Here is a 13,341-nt window from a genome sequence, read left to right on the forward strand (position 1 = left end):
TCTCCAGTTGTTTTAGATGGTTCCAGATAAACACTTGAATGCTGTGGAGTTCACATTGCCTCAGGAACAATCACATGGATGAAGGTTTTTTTGGTGCAAAGTGATATGAAGTGTGTCACATGCATATTTCATTTCTTATTACAGCAACTGAAAAATTTTCTTCATCCCCGATGCCTGCCCTGTGGAAAGGAGTTTCCTACTCGTGTTGAATGGGATCATCATAAACTCACACCTCTGCATCTGAGGGTTTGTATCCTACCTAGTTTAACCTTTTCAATTTAAATATCAGCATATTATGAACATTGCAGACTCTTCTCCACAGTTGGATGTTGACGTGATCACTGTTTCTCTCTCTTTGGTTAAATGCTGATCACGTATCACAGCTACAGTTTCTGTGTATGTATGGAGTGAGTACCAGGCAGCGCGTGGAGGTGACCACTCACCTCCAGCTAGTGCTGAGGTGAAGAAAATGATCTATACAACCACTCCCCCATATGCCATAATGGCATAGTGCTTAATTAGTTAATCACAGAGACAACTTTACCCTTTTATTAAAATATTGCCTCTGGTGACAAATTAACCACTTTAAATTGTATTTTTACATTTGTAATTGTGGTTCTATAAAAGTTGAGTTCACTACACATACTAAAGTTTTTTCTCCTTGTGTCAGATACTTAAGTTGCAGTGAGAGGAAAGTAGGTGGTTAGTCCTTTCCTGAACTTCCTGTTTCCTCATCTTTTCTTCTAACTCTGCCCTCTGTTTCACAAACTGCCAGTGTTATAGCTTGCCTCCTATTAACTAACCCTTTTAAGTAGGCCCCTTAGGGCCACTCTTTCTTTAATCTCTCTCTCCTGCCTTTGCTCTACCCCTTTCCCTATTGGTTCACTCAAAAGTCATGTCTTCAAAGCTCTGTTTACTTTGACAACAACCTCTTTAAGGACCTCTTATCCTTTTATCATTTTCCTTCCTTGTGTTTGTTAGCACTGGGCCCACAATCCAGTACTTCTTCCCCCTATATTTGTTCTGCTTCTTCCATTCTCAGCTCACTTTTTCATCTTGAACATGAATAGCATAGTCAGTATAGCGTTTGGGGTATGGGCTGGTTGACCAAGGGGTCAGAGTCCTGGGGGGTCAATACTTTTCTCTAAGTCCAAACCGGCTCTGGGGCGTGCCTAGCCCCCTATCAAGTGAGCACTGGGGGCTCTTTCCATGTGGTGAAAGCAACTGGGATGTGAAATCACTCAGCTCCAGCTGTTGCCCAGGCCAAGAAAATGTGGATCTATACATCAACTTCATGGCATAGTGCTTAATTAGCTAAGCACAGGAGCAACTTTTTTTTACCTGTGTTTTGTGTAAGCCTTTAATTGTATCTTGCCATTGTGTTAAGTTTTACATTTTTAAAGAAGGAATCCATTCATGCTTTGAGAAATATATAGCTGTAACTGCATAAAATATTACCTTGTCACGGAACATGGTTTGTGTTGTGTGCAAAATTTTTGGTTACATAAATATGTCTCTTAATACTAAAGTAAAATTTGCTGTGCTTTGTTTGTAGAAAACTGCAGAAGTCCGCAAGAGCCGGAAATCTGGTTCAGATGACGACTTTGGAATTGAGGAACTTATTTCTGGAGAGGGAGGTGGCTTTGGTATGTCCCTTACAATGACGAATGTAATTTGGATTTGAAGGCAGTTAACACTTTTAAAACTTAAAATATTTATTTTACTGCTGAACAAAAATTACTATAACGTGTGTACATCTTGTAGAACTCGATTAGGGAATAGAAAATACTGTATGTGAAGTCCAGAGAACAAGGTGGCTAACCATTTGGTCCACAGTTACATTTTACTAGAAATGAGGCAACATTCAATCTTGTTGGAATGCTCATATCCATCTGGATAGGGCAAGCACATTTTCTGACTGAGAAACAGTGTTACAAGTTCATGATTTTAACCTTCTTCTTAAGAGCCATGTTTGATATTAAAGAAGAAAATGTCCCTTGGTGCAAGACTTCATATACTAGAAACAGTTAATTATGTACCTGGGAACACTATCCTTTGATACTTATACCATATGAAAAAGGAATAAAAATTTAGTTCATTTATTATGAAGCTCTTATGTTAATTGTGGGTTGCAGTTATACAAAATATAAGAACTACTTCCCTTACCATGAATGTTACATCCAGTTTTTCATCTTACTTGCATATTTAGAAAAACACTGTTTGACTTCTTTTACATTTTGATTCCCAGCAATGACTTGGAAATCGCAACTGGCTAGCTACTGAAGTTAAACTAGTTTAGATAGTTTAATGACAGCGTCATCAGCATCAGACGTCTCCTCAGACTCATTGGTGAATTACTGTTGTCTTCAGTTTGTTTTTTGAATTTTATTTGGACATCGTCAAGACGGTCGTTTGAACACAGTTTTCAAACCACATGTTTGGACATCCACTTTCTCTGTGAGAACTGAAGTAGCTCATAGTCTGTGGTTTTGAAACTGGGTACCTAAATCGTTCTTGGTGTGATATTTCAATAATTTCTTCAGTAATTGCTTCTATTAGTGTCATTCTATCATCATCAGCCTCTTCATCCATAGTCTCTTCCAAAATGTCATTATAATCACTTTCAGCAATATTCCAGTGTATGTTTCTGTACATTGGGTTTTGTTGTGGTTTTGACATAAACCTTTTCAAGTTGCTATTGCTTTGTCTCTTAATGCCTTTCTTTTCTGGGGTGACTTGTTTAATAGTGCCACAGTTTAGGGGTGTTGTGACTGTAGGCAGGGTATGGACTGATGAATGGATTTACTGAGCTCTTCTATACACTGCTTGGAACTGGACTTTACAGATCTCTGACACACACTGATTAGTGTCCTCGGTCTATTACAGTCTCCACTAGCAGCTTCCTAGCAATGGCTTCTAACAGTGGAGATTCTTCAGCTTCCCTCTCTCAAGTCCTCTTATCACAGATGCCCATGCAGAACTCTTTGTCAACTGACAAGGCAACTAATCGGTTCTCAGGCTTTTGACCATTTTACACCAGCCTCCTGGTCTCTCTCCACTCTCAGCTGAACTCCTGACGACAGACTGTATCTTGGGTAGTGTCCTCGTTACATAACCTTGGGGCGATAGCTATTGAAACTTCAACACCTTGCATGTATCAGATTTTATGCTGCATTTATTTCAGTTTTTCTGCTTAGAAATTGTGAATTAGTTTGTCAGACTATGTTGATTTCGCAGGAGATGATTTTTCCAAGAGAGAGATTAAAGTGAGGACACAAGAAGAGGAGGAAGATGAAATAAAAGAAGCTGATAAAAGGAATGAAACTGACAAAGGATCAGACAAGAATGATGGTCCAGAGAAAGGTGAAGGGGCAGAGAAAGATGCTGAAGGGAAGGATGAAGGAGAATCAACAATAATAGGCAAACTGCGTTTCAGGGTACCCAAGTACAATCCTGATGTAGCAGTTGGTGAGTAGCAGTACTGTACATAAAGCCTAGGCCTGTAATTTGTGGGTTCAAAATACTTTGTTTTAATGTTTACAGAATTCTGAAATTTTAAATCTGCATGAAAATGTTGACCATACTCTGTGCCTTGCTTCCCTTTGAGTTCTGTTTTTGAGCATTCAGTGCAGTATAGGAACTGTTCTGGCAATAAGGGTTCTGTCCTCTGGGGTATAATGCCATGTACCCTGCTGAAAGTCAGCTGATGTTTTGGAGGAACATGTTTTCCCCATCTTGAGGGTTGAAGAATAAGCCAAGCAAGAAACCAGTATGAAGCAGGTAGCAAGCGGGGCTTCTATGACTTGTTCCGCTGAAATGTTAGTTAAATTTCGACAGACTAGATGGTGTCATATTCTAGAATATAGGACTCTTTGTAACTACTGTGAGAGCCTCAAATCCTGAATGTTCTGGCAAAGTTTCATGTTAGTCATGTTTTACAAAGTAAAATAATTCCTTATGTGGCAGTATCTGTCTGACATTCCTCATAATTTACACATCATGGAAGTTGACATAAAGATTATTTTTTCCCACCAGCTGCTCTGAATAACTACATTATTCAGGCTTTCTGTGGTATCAAAATAGATCATTAAAATTTTATCTGACTGGCTCACAATTTATTGAAAAGGAGAATGAAGGAGCATGTTCCTCATTCTCATCCAAGAGGATGCATTGGAGCTTTACATGCTGAGCACTGATCACTGTTCACCAGCAGGATCAGATGTAGAGTGTAATGTGCTCTTCCAGGGTGGAGCAACTTCCAAATTTTTTAGAACTCAGGTGATCCATGTATGTGTAGACCCATGTTTTCAAATTCACAGTACAAAGGTAACTTCTGAATCAGAAATTCATCACAGTGAGGAAGGAAATCGTCTAGAAATGTGAAGTACTGTTTGTACAAATTATATTTCAGGAGTCAGATTTTTTGGAAACAGTTTTTGTACTAGTCACAGACTAAAAGTAGTGCTTTTTTTTCAAATACATTTTGGAATACCTCCAGTAAAAAGATGAACACCCCCAAAATTCCAAGGGTGTAGTGGTCTTTGGAAGATTTTACCTTGGCCTCCGGCACATTGCTGTAATTTCCTGTTTCTGCTGTGCATCTAGAAGTTCCCTGTCAGATCAGATTGCCTCATCGGTCTCTTTCCAGAAATGATTTCATGTTGAATATGTGTTAGTCCTCAAGAATGTGTTTCTCTTGCACAGTGATGTATTAACCCTAGGAAGTTCGGTGTCTGCTGATCCCCCCATGTTTCAACTAACATGCAACATAACTTATTTGTCACTGTCACTTTCCCACAAGCATAATAAATACTGACAGGTTCAAAACCTTTGATGGTTGTGTGCTGCAATGGAGAAACTATTTGTATTCATCCTGCACATGACTGAGACACTGCTGTCTCAGAGTTGAAAAGACCAACTGTAAATGAGATTAGTGGAAAGTGCACATGAAGGAGACATGACTGGAACCTTATTCTTTTCACCTACAAATTTCCCTACCAGGTTCAGTGTTTGTAAAGAAATCCCAGCATGATAACATAGTGGAAGTTCATGTAAAGCAGCAAAGAAAGTTGCAATGGCATAACTCCTGCATACTGGCTCAAACCAAAGGGCTAATTCAGTGTCCCAGTATTGCCAACACATGGCCAGATATACTGCAGGTAGTGCTAGTGCTTTGGTTGGCCAGTAAGGTTAAATTATCTAAAGTATCATAATTTTTATCACCATTGTAATTCATGGTAGTGTCATTCAGTTTCCTTTTAGTGTGGTGATCTAGGATAAGATACTGACCTCTTTGTCAGAGATATTGAATTTGAGAACATCATCTCAAGTCCACATTGAATTTGCTAGTGTTATAGTGTCCATTTAGAGTTTAAGGATACCAGTGTTTTAATGGTCTGTATATTTTCACAGGACTAAGCCTTTTGAAGAAGATGACTGGTCAGATATGCCGCACCTGTCATAGATTCTTCATTAATGTGGAGGACGCCAAAACTCATTGTCGCACTTTGACACACTACAACAATTTTGTAGCATTGGTGAAAGAGAAGGTAACAGACTCAACTCCTTCACTCACACTTTGGAGCAGAGTTCATGAGAAACTAATGGTCACTCTGTTAGTTGAAATCCCCACATTTGGAGAACTGAAAGGTTCATTATCATATTCATAAGAACTCCCCATACCCACTAGTCTGTATCTTGAGCCAGGTGATAAATGGTTTGGAATCTTGAAACCTTAATTCATAGCAGTTGACTTAATATTGTATCATATATCACAAAGTTGTCAGGAGACTTCTTTCCCTGCATCCACATCAGCACATTTCTAACATATGTAACCTTAATATGTCAACAGGCAAAGATTGCTGAAGCTAAGGAGAAAAGAGAAGCTAAGGCCGAGGCTAAGAAGAAGGAAGGAAGTCTGGAAAAGACAGAGAAGGTAAGGACTTCAAGAACAGAACAGACTAAATATTAAGATGCTCACTGTGTGGAGTGGGTTATCTCATATCTTGAATGAAATAACCATGCTGATATTCTTTTAGGATGTTCTTCTGTAAGATTATCCCAGTTGTCACTTATCCAGACAGTTTATATACAAAATGTCCAGAATGTGTTCATTCTTTGCTTTCTGAATTAGTTTCATGTGAGCATACTATCAATCCTTCTGTAAGGTGATTAAGAATATGATCACTATCTTTATAGGCTCTTGCTCTGAAAAGTGGACCATCCAGAGGTAGAAATATTAATCAGTAATTTAGGAATTACCAAGTAAGTCAGTTGAATTTTGATTTATAGGCAGCCAAACGTACAGAAGATACGACCACAGTAGATGACGAAGGAAACTGGAAGCGTCGTAAAGTGGCAAATGCTGAAGATGATGATGATGATGCAGATGTACCCACAGTGACTGATGATAGAGTAAGTGAGGCAGCAGCCACAAATCTAATAATAAAGGAAGAACCTTCAGAGAAGATTCCAACAAATGGGAGTCAGAAGTATGACCCACTGGAGGCAGATGCAGAGGAGTCTAATCCTGGGGATGAGAGCAAAGATACAGAGCCTGAGACACCAGTGAAGGAGGAAGAGGAGGAGAAGGTGAAGATAAAGAAAGATGATACTGCTGATGGAGAGGATAATTTATGGGCAGAGGTGGATCGTGACATTGGAAGTCTCCTAGAGGCTGTTGATGGCGAAGGTGAAACCGAGAGTCTGAATGAAATGATGGAGGAAGATTTACTGGCTGTAAAGCAGGAACCAGACTCTCCTGCGAAGGGCAGTCGCAACAGCACTCGAAATAAGGGAACCAGAGGATCCCTGGCTACCAGGGCCCGTGGAAGGAAGAAGAAGTAATTGAGATCTATTTACTGAAGAGTAGTAACAAAAACATGTTTTGTCCCCTTGTAGTAGAAACTAAGTCAGAATAAGGTATTGATGTTCTTTCTTGCTTTTTCTTCATTAGTGCATGTTAGCTACAGTAAAATATAATTTCACTTTATCAGAAGCCCAAAAGATTCAGGTTCTTATATGTTTCCATGAACTTTGCTTGTAACATATAAAGTCCAGTTGGTGAGAAGAATAAAAAGAAAATGATACCAGTATTTTCATGCTGTTTACAAAGTTAATGCCATGGTATAATGAATATCAGTTGCTGTCTTATAGTACAGATTGAAGGATTTTAGGTATGAAAATTGAGAGGGATGTGTGAATTTTGAACTGTTGCATCATTTTACTGTTTTAATTTCAGCATATAAAATAAGCCTCTAAAGCAGGGTTTGGAAACCTTTTAGCCTGTGGAGCTATTTGCCAAGATCACACCAGTGCATGCCAAGGAAAATTTTCACTAATATTAAAAATATCCAGACCTTTATTGCCACAAGATGTACACACCTCAGGTAGTCTAACCTTACCACAACACAGTGGATGTGGGAGTAGGTCGCAAAAAGAAATGAGAGCATCTGAAGTAATCATTCTCCATGCCCACACTAAGTACATAAAGAAATTTCCGCTACCATACTCTTTCTTCTCCCCCCTGCCCCCCTTTTTGGTTCATGTTGATGCAGAACATTAGAAAAATGAATAACAACCTTTTCATTTAGTTTGTATCAAATAATTAAGGCCAGAAACCAAAGTTTTGTAAGTTGAAAGTTAAACCTGTTTATTTAAAACAGTCTCATTGTTATACCTTATATTTAAAACATGTTACTAGTGTAGAGATTTGGCATTGCATGTCTTGTTATAATTTGGGATGAATTTTGATGTGGCTGTTTATAAACAGTTTGCCAGATATTAATCCAGTAACCATGATCTGTACTTACAAACGCTTCATAGCTGAGAAAAATGATTCAGCCTTTTGTGTATACACAGTGTTTTCAGAGGCAGTGCCATAGTAGCAAGTAGAATTTGTGATTGCAGTTTGATCTTAGAATATCATTCTTCAAGTTTCTGGCTTCCACCACTGCAGTGTCTTTAATGTGGTACCATTCAGATTAAGAACACAAATCTTACTGATATCTTTGGCATTAAACAAATTTGCTTAAAAGTCCTTTGCCAGGAACTCAATAAATCTACCTCCCATTTCTTGCTGTAGCTTTTCGAGTTGGCGCATGTAAGGCAACATATTTCCCTGATATGCAGATCCAACAACTGATTTCTAATTTGGGAAAAGCAAAAGTGACTTTCTTGCAAGGTGACACTTGAATTCTAATTTTCTAATTTGTACTTGTATGCATTTATTGAGCTGATGATTTTTGCAATCTGAATTTTCCCCTGCATTTGTAAATTCATCCCATTCATCATTGGGCTTACTTCAGTCAGGAATCCAAGGTCTATAAGCCAGGGAATGTCATCCAACTCTGCATAGTATTCATTTCTTAAATGCAGGATCACTCTTTCTTCCAGATATTTAGGAACCTAAAGAACATTTTTTCCCAACTAAGTAACCTTTCTTGAGAATAGAGCAGCATGTTGTTGTGCTTAGTCTCTTCATCATGCAAATGTCTTGTGAATATGCAGCTATAATTTGGTTGATTATCTGGGTGCTAGTTTTCGTAACATGCTCTAAATAAAGATCTTTAGTGTGTAACACTTTGGATGTGTCATACGATGATAGAAAACAAAATTAAGAATCATCATCTTTGTGGTACCAAAGTAATGAGTGCATTCCAGTATCCAGTCATTTCATATGTTCCATGTGTTGATGTTCACTTTTTGAGAGGTGCTACGTTCCTCTGCATACTCTTATAAATGTGTTGTAAATATCTTACCCCATGCTCAGCCTTTCTACAGAAGTCTTGACTTTGCATTTTAGAAAAAAGCTGCTGAACTTCAGTCTTTGTAACTAAACATTTGGGCAGTATTTGATATGTATCTAGGTTCATCTGGCTGTAAGGAGAGAAATGTACATTTTGTAAACCAGTTTTTTATTGAGACTACATACTGTTTGAAATATTTTTTAATCCATAATTGTTTTAGCAGGACAGTTACAGTTTCTTTATAGATTAAATTATTTCATTTATGTTACTGCAGTTTCAAATACAGTCAGCATGGTAGCTTTCACAGTGTCTCTGTCTTAAGGTGGCTTTCTGTTCCTTTGCTAACAATTTCAAAATTTTAAAGGATGCAGTTGTTACATTTTTGGTGTGGTGTGGGAAAAGCAGATGGCTATTTTGCTGAACTGGACTTCAGGTCAGATGTTTCTTTTCCTAATTCCTGAGCCAGTGGAAAGTGTCTTTCTGAAATTTCCATGAACTGTACTAAGGTGTCTCGATGTTACTGGTTTTAGGTACTGCTATGCTTGCTTTACAGAGCCGACAGACATGCTTATTCTGAGGTCTGTAAAACAACAGTTGTTCCCAGTCAGTATATATGTAATGCATTCTTTACCTTTTGTTAACCCACACTGGCAGCATGCAGCCAAGAGAAAATACCGATTCATGAAGGAAATAAAGGTTATTGCAATACTGAGCTCCAATGCATCGAACTATGTGCACATCACTCAAGTGGGTTCGTTTTCCTCCAATGCACAGGAGTGGCATGAATACAGGAAGTGCTGGTTCCCATCCAAAGTCAAGAAGTGGGGGAATTGATTGTTTAAAACACCATAGAAGAGTGTCACAATATTATTTCAGTTCTCTGCAACTTAACATACATTCCTAAAACTAAATTTTTGGAAGACATGAAAAATGAGCAAATTTGTATAAAATTTTTAAATCTGATGGGTGACTTTTCAATACATAACAAGGGTGATGCATTGCTTACCTCTGCTCTAGAGGTAGTGCATATATTTTGAGCTTTTAGTAATTTCAGTACTGCAGAAATTTCCTCACTGGAATGATATGTTCAAAAACTATATCTACATGCCCTGTGTTGGTAATTCAGTTGATCCCCCAAATGCAAACACTCAGCAACGTTGTCAGGTTACTCATGTTTCTGACTTCTGGCTGGTTTTGAATGATTTTCATTCATTTATCAAAATAATAGCAGCTCTTAACATACCAGTTATACATAGCACAGTTTGTTACATAGCCAAAGAGGTATGCTTGTTTTGTATGATAGCTTTCAGTTTCTGCAAAGCTGGAATTTGTGGAATACATTTAAGATTTTAATTGCTGGGGAAAATGCTTACATACAAGCATGTGTGTAAGCAAACTTGAGGAAGAGAATGTTCATATCAGTTACTTTGACAGTAAACATTCATAACAACTGTAATATGAACGATTTAGTTAGTTATAGATAATTGAATTTTAGTTTGACACAGAATTGTAAATCTGGAAAGTGTGTGCATTTTGCAATGCCCTGATATTTAACATCTATGTCGGTGGATCACTCTTAACATATGTTTCCGAATCTGATTGATTGAATTTGTACTTGACCACACAAGGTTGCCATTCGGTTCAAAATCTGTCACCTACTGTCCAAGAACATACAATAATTCAAGACATAGCGAATTTGTAATTTAGTGTAGTAAGTCTTCAGGATAAAGTAAAATCATTAGTTTGCATTGTTTATATAGGTAGCTTTGTATTCAGCTTTTGCCAGCTTAACGAAGACCAGTCACGTGAAAATGTTTCTAAATCCCCAAATTAAAATTCCAATAAGTTGTAGAAAAAGGAACAGACCATAAATGTGTTAAAAGTCACAGAATGTCCCATAGCATGAACTTTGTTAAGAGTATAGTTAAAAATTGTGAAAAATGAACCTCCAACCTAGAAGTGTTCACTGTTGTCATGGAGTATTGTGCAAGTGTAAAATGTTGAAAGTTTCAATGTTATTTCTACTAGTAATTGAAAGTTCAGTGTGACTAAATGTAATACTGTTGGCACCCACGATAACTTAATTTGTTCTTAGAGCGCTGTTAGATAGATGTACTTGATTCAGTGTTATTGTAAATTTCAAAGTGGAGCTGCATGTTGCTAATCACGCATATTTCCTGTAATATGCTTAACACTTCATTCTGCCCTCATCATTTTCACCAGCCCCCATGTTTTCTTGCCACATTGCCAGATTACAGAAAATTTGATTGCTCAGTACAGAATGCACAGTAAAATGCTGACAACAGAAAATGGCTTGAATTTTTTTAAGTAATTGAAATAAACATGGATCATGCACTAATTTTCAGAAGTAATTTTTAAATATTAAACATTCTTTAACAAGTGTGACTGTCAAAAGACCACTTCTGTGGTTGACATTCTGTTATTCATTTTTGTTGCATTGAAATAACCACATTATTGTTTTTGGAACTTAAGTTGAAACCATATGCTGTATAATGATGAAGATTCATTTTGTATTCAGAATAAACTTATACATTTACAATCCATAGTTTTTGTTGTTGTGTCAACATTTTACTCCATTCCTTTGTCCAGAGTTTGTGAGTGTTCTGCTCTTGTATTTAATACTTTGCTGAGTTAATCTATAATTCAAGTTCCCTGTGTCCATTGTTTATCATAAGATATGGTGCAACACTTTTCTCTTAGTTTCGCATTTTGCTGTTGTCATTTATTAACTGGAATTTTAAAGCAAGTATTTATTCTGAAGTTTGATGTCCTGGATCTCAAGTGTATTATGAGTGTTTACATTATCCAGTGATAGAAGCATTTGTCACAGTACTGTCTGCCCCCCAAATATGATGTGGATGGTAAATTTGCCCTTATGAAAACTGGCTTCCATCTAATGGAGTGTTTTTTCATGTGTTGTGCAGCACTAATCCAGCCTCAAAAAGTACATTTTTATTGCTGTCACATAAGTTATCACTTAGTCCTTTCTGTGAAACTTGTCACATTCCTTGGATACCCAGACTTGTTTTGTACATGCTGCACTAAAATCATGAATATCATTAAGTTTGGTTTGCTCCTGTAAGGGTAATGAGGCATGTTTAAGTAGATTAAAAAATCCCAATGTGGCATCAGGGTTTACCAACCTATACTTTTCAGTTTGATAGTGGAAGATTATGGTAACCAGTCATCTGACATCTAGTATGATCGTAAGTTATAAACATTTTGTAAAGAGTTCCATCTTCTAGGAGATAATGCCATGTAGTCTGTTGAAAGTAAACCAAATTTCTAGACAAGTATGTTGGTTAACTTTCAACAGGCTACACCTCAGAAGTAGAACACTTCATAGCAACAGTGAGACATTTTATACATCATTTTAGTGTATACTAAATCATCATGCTGGTAGTATATTGTGTGAACAATATACAGAACATAATTGTCTGTCAAAACACAAGTTCACAGCAAGGACTGCTTGGGATTTTTGGTGAAGGTTGTATGTCGTACCTTCATTAGACAACCTTACAGAAGAAAAGTCTAGTATGTTCAAGATCCCTGATAAAGCAGTTTCAGTTTGCATCATATACTAAAATAAAAACCAGTAACTTAATAATGATGACATAGTGATTTGTCATGCGTAACTATCTGATACACTTGCAGAGATGTAGATATTTTATAGGTATCTTTCTCTTTATAACTACACATCTTATGGGCCTTTTATGATGTACCTATTTCACTTTATTTTGGTACATGCCCGTTGGACTCTATTGCAGTTGTGTTTGCTTGAGCATTTGTGTTATTTTATTGGAATGATTCCATACCTCCACTGTGACCCTGCAAGTCATAAGAGGCGATGAAAAGGGAAGTCTAAAATCTGAGACAGTAAAATATGGTAGCGAGTTCCAAGGGACTCGGAAGTGAGTAAGCCTATGCTGGAAAGGCCAGCAGCATATACAAAAGACAGACGGGTCATTCCATGTGAAATCATCCAGAAAGGTCGCTCACCATTTAAAAAAAAAAATCAAATTTGTAAACATTTCTACATATTTTCACACCTAAAAAAATTTTAAAAAATTGTGATCCGCTCGGTACTCCCGGTACAGCCGTTTTAATAATGCGAAAAAACGCGTTTTCGGCTCAAATGGAGGTTTGTGTTATCTTCTGTATCTCGATAACTAGTGAAGCTAGAGACTCCAATGAAAAGCCAATTTGTTCCTCATGATATGGACTATAAATCATCATTACAAGGTTTCACTCAACTCACTTCCTCTAGGTCTAATTAAGCTCGAAACTTACCTATCGATTTTGGGAAAAACGCTATTTTTGACCTTCAGAAACCAATGGGAGGGGGAAAGTATCAGATCTGTGGTTTCTATCCTTTATTTTCTCCTACATGAAGAATATAATCACATACTTTTGAACACCGTACCTATTTTCCAAAATTTTCAAAAATAGCATTTTTCCCAAAATCGATAGGTAAGTTTCGAACTTAATTACACCTAGAGAAAGTGAGTTGAGTAAAATCTTGTAATGATATGATTTGTTGACCATATCATGAGGAACAAATTGGTTTTTCATT

The 13,341-nt window shown here is 37.2% G+C and overlaps 1 protein-coding gene across 3 annotated transcripts in view; it reads left to right on the forward strand.

Annotated features, from left to right (window-relative positions):
• LOC111867074 (zinc finger protein on ecdysone puffs) overlaps positions 1 to 11,313 on the forward strand; it is a 38,030-nt gene extending 26,717 nt beyond the window's left edge. For all 3 annotated transcript variants that reach the window (XM_023856554.2, XM_023856555.2, XM_033752532.1), the window contains 6 exons: positions 145 to 246; positions 1,556 to 1,646; positions 3,238 to 3,468; positions 5,413 to 5,549; positions 5,852 to 5,935; positions 6,292 to 11,313. In XM_023856554.2, the coding sequence (XP_023712322.1) occupies positions 145 to 246; positions 1,556 to 1,646; positions 3,238 to 3,468; positions 5,413 to 5,549; positions 5,852 to 5,935; positions 6,292 to 6,846 (1,200 nt within the window). In that variant the 3' untranslated portion in view covers positions 6,847 to 11,313. The remainder of the gene's footprint in view (positions 1 to 144; positions 247 to 1,555; positions 1,647 to 3,237; positions 3,469 to 5,412; positions 5,550 to 5,851; positions 5,936 to 6,291) is intronic.
• The last annotated feature ends 2,028 nt before the right edge of the window (positions 11,314 to 13,341 follow it).

The sequence above is a fragment of the Cryptotermes secundus genome, unplaced genomic scaffold (assembly GCF_002891405.2).
Source record: "Cryptotermes secundus unplaced genomic scaffold, Csec_1.0 scaffold205, whole genome shotgun sequence".
NCBI classification, from domain to species: domain Eukaryota; kingdom Metazoa; phylum Arthropoda; class Insecta; order Blattodea; family Kalotermitidae; genus Cryptotermes; species Cryptotermes secundus.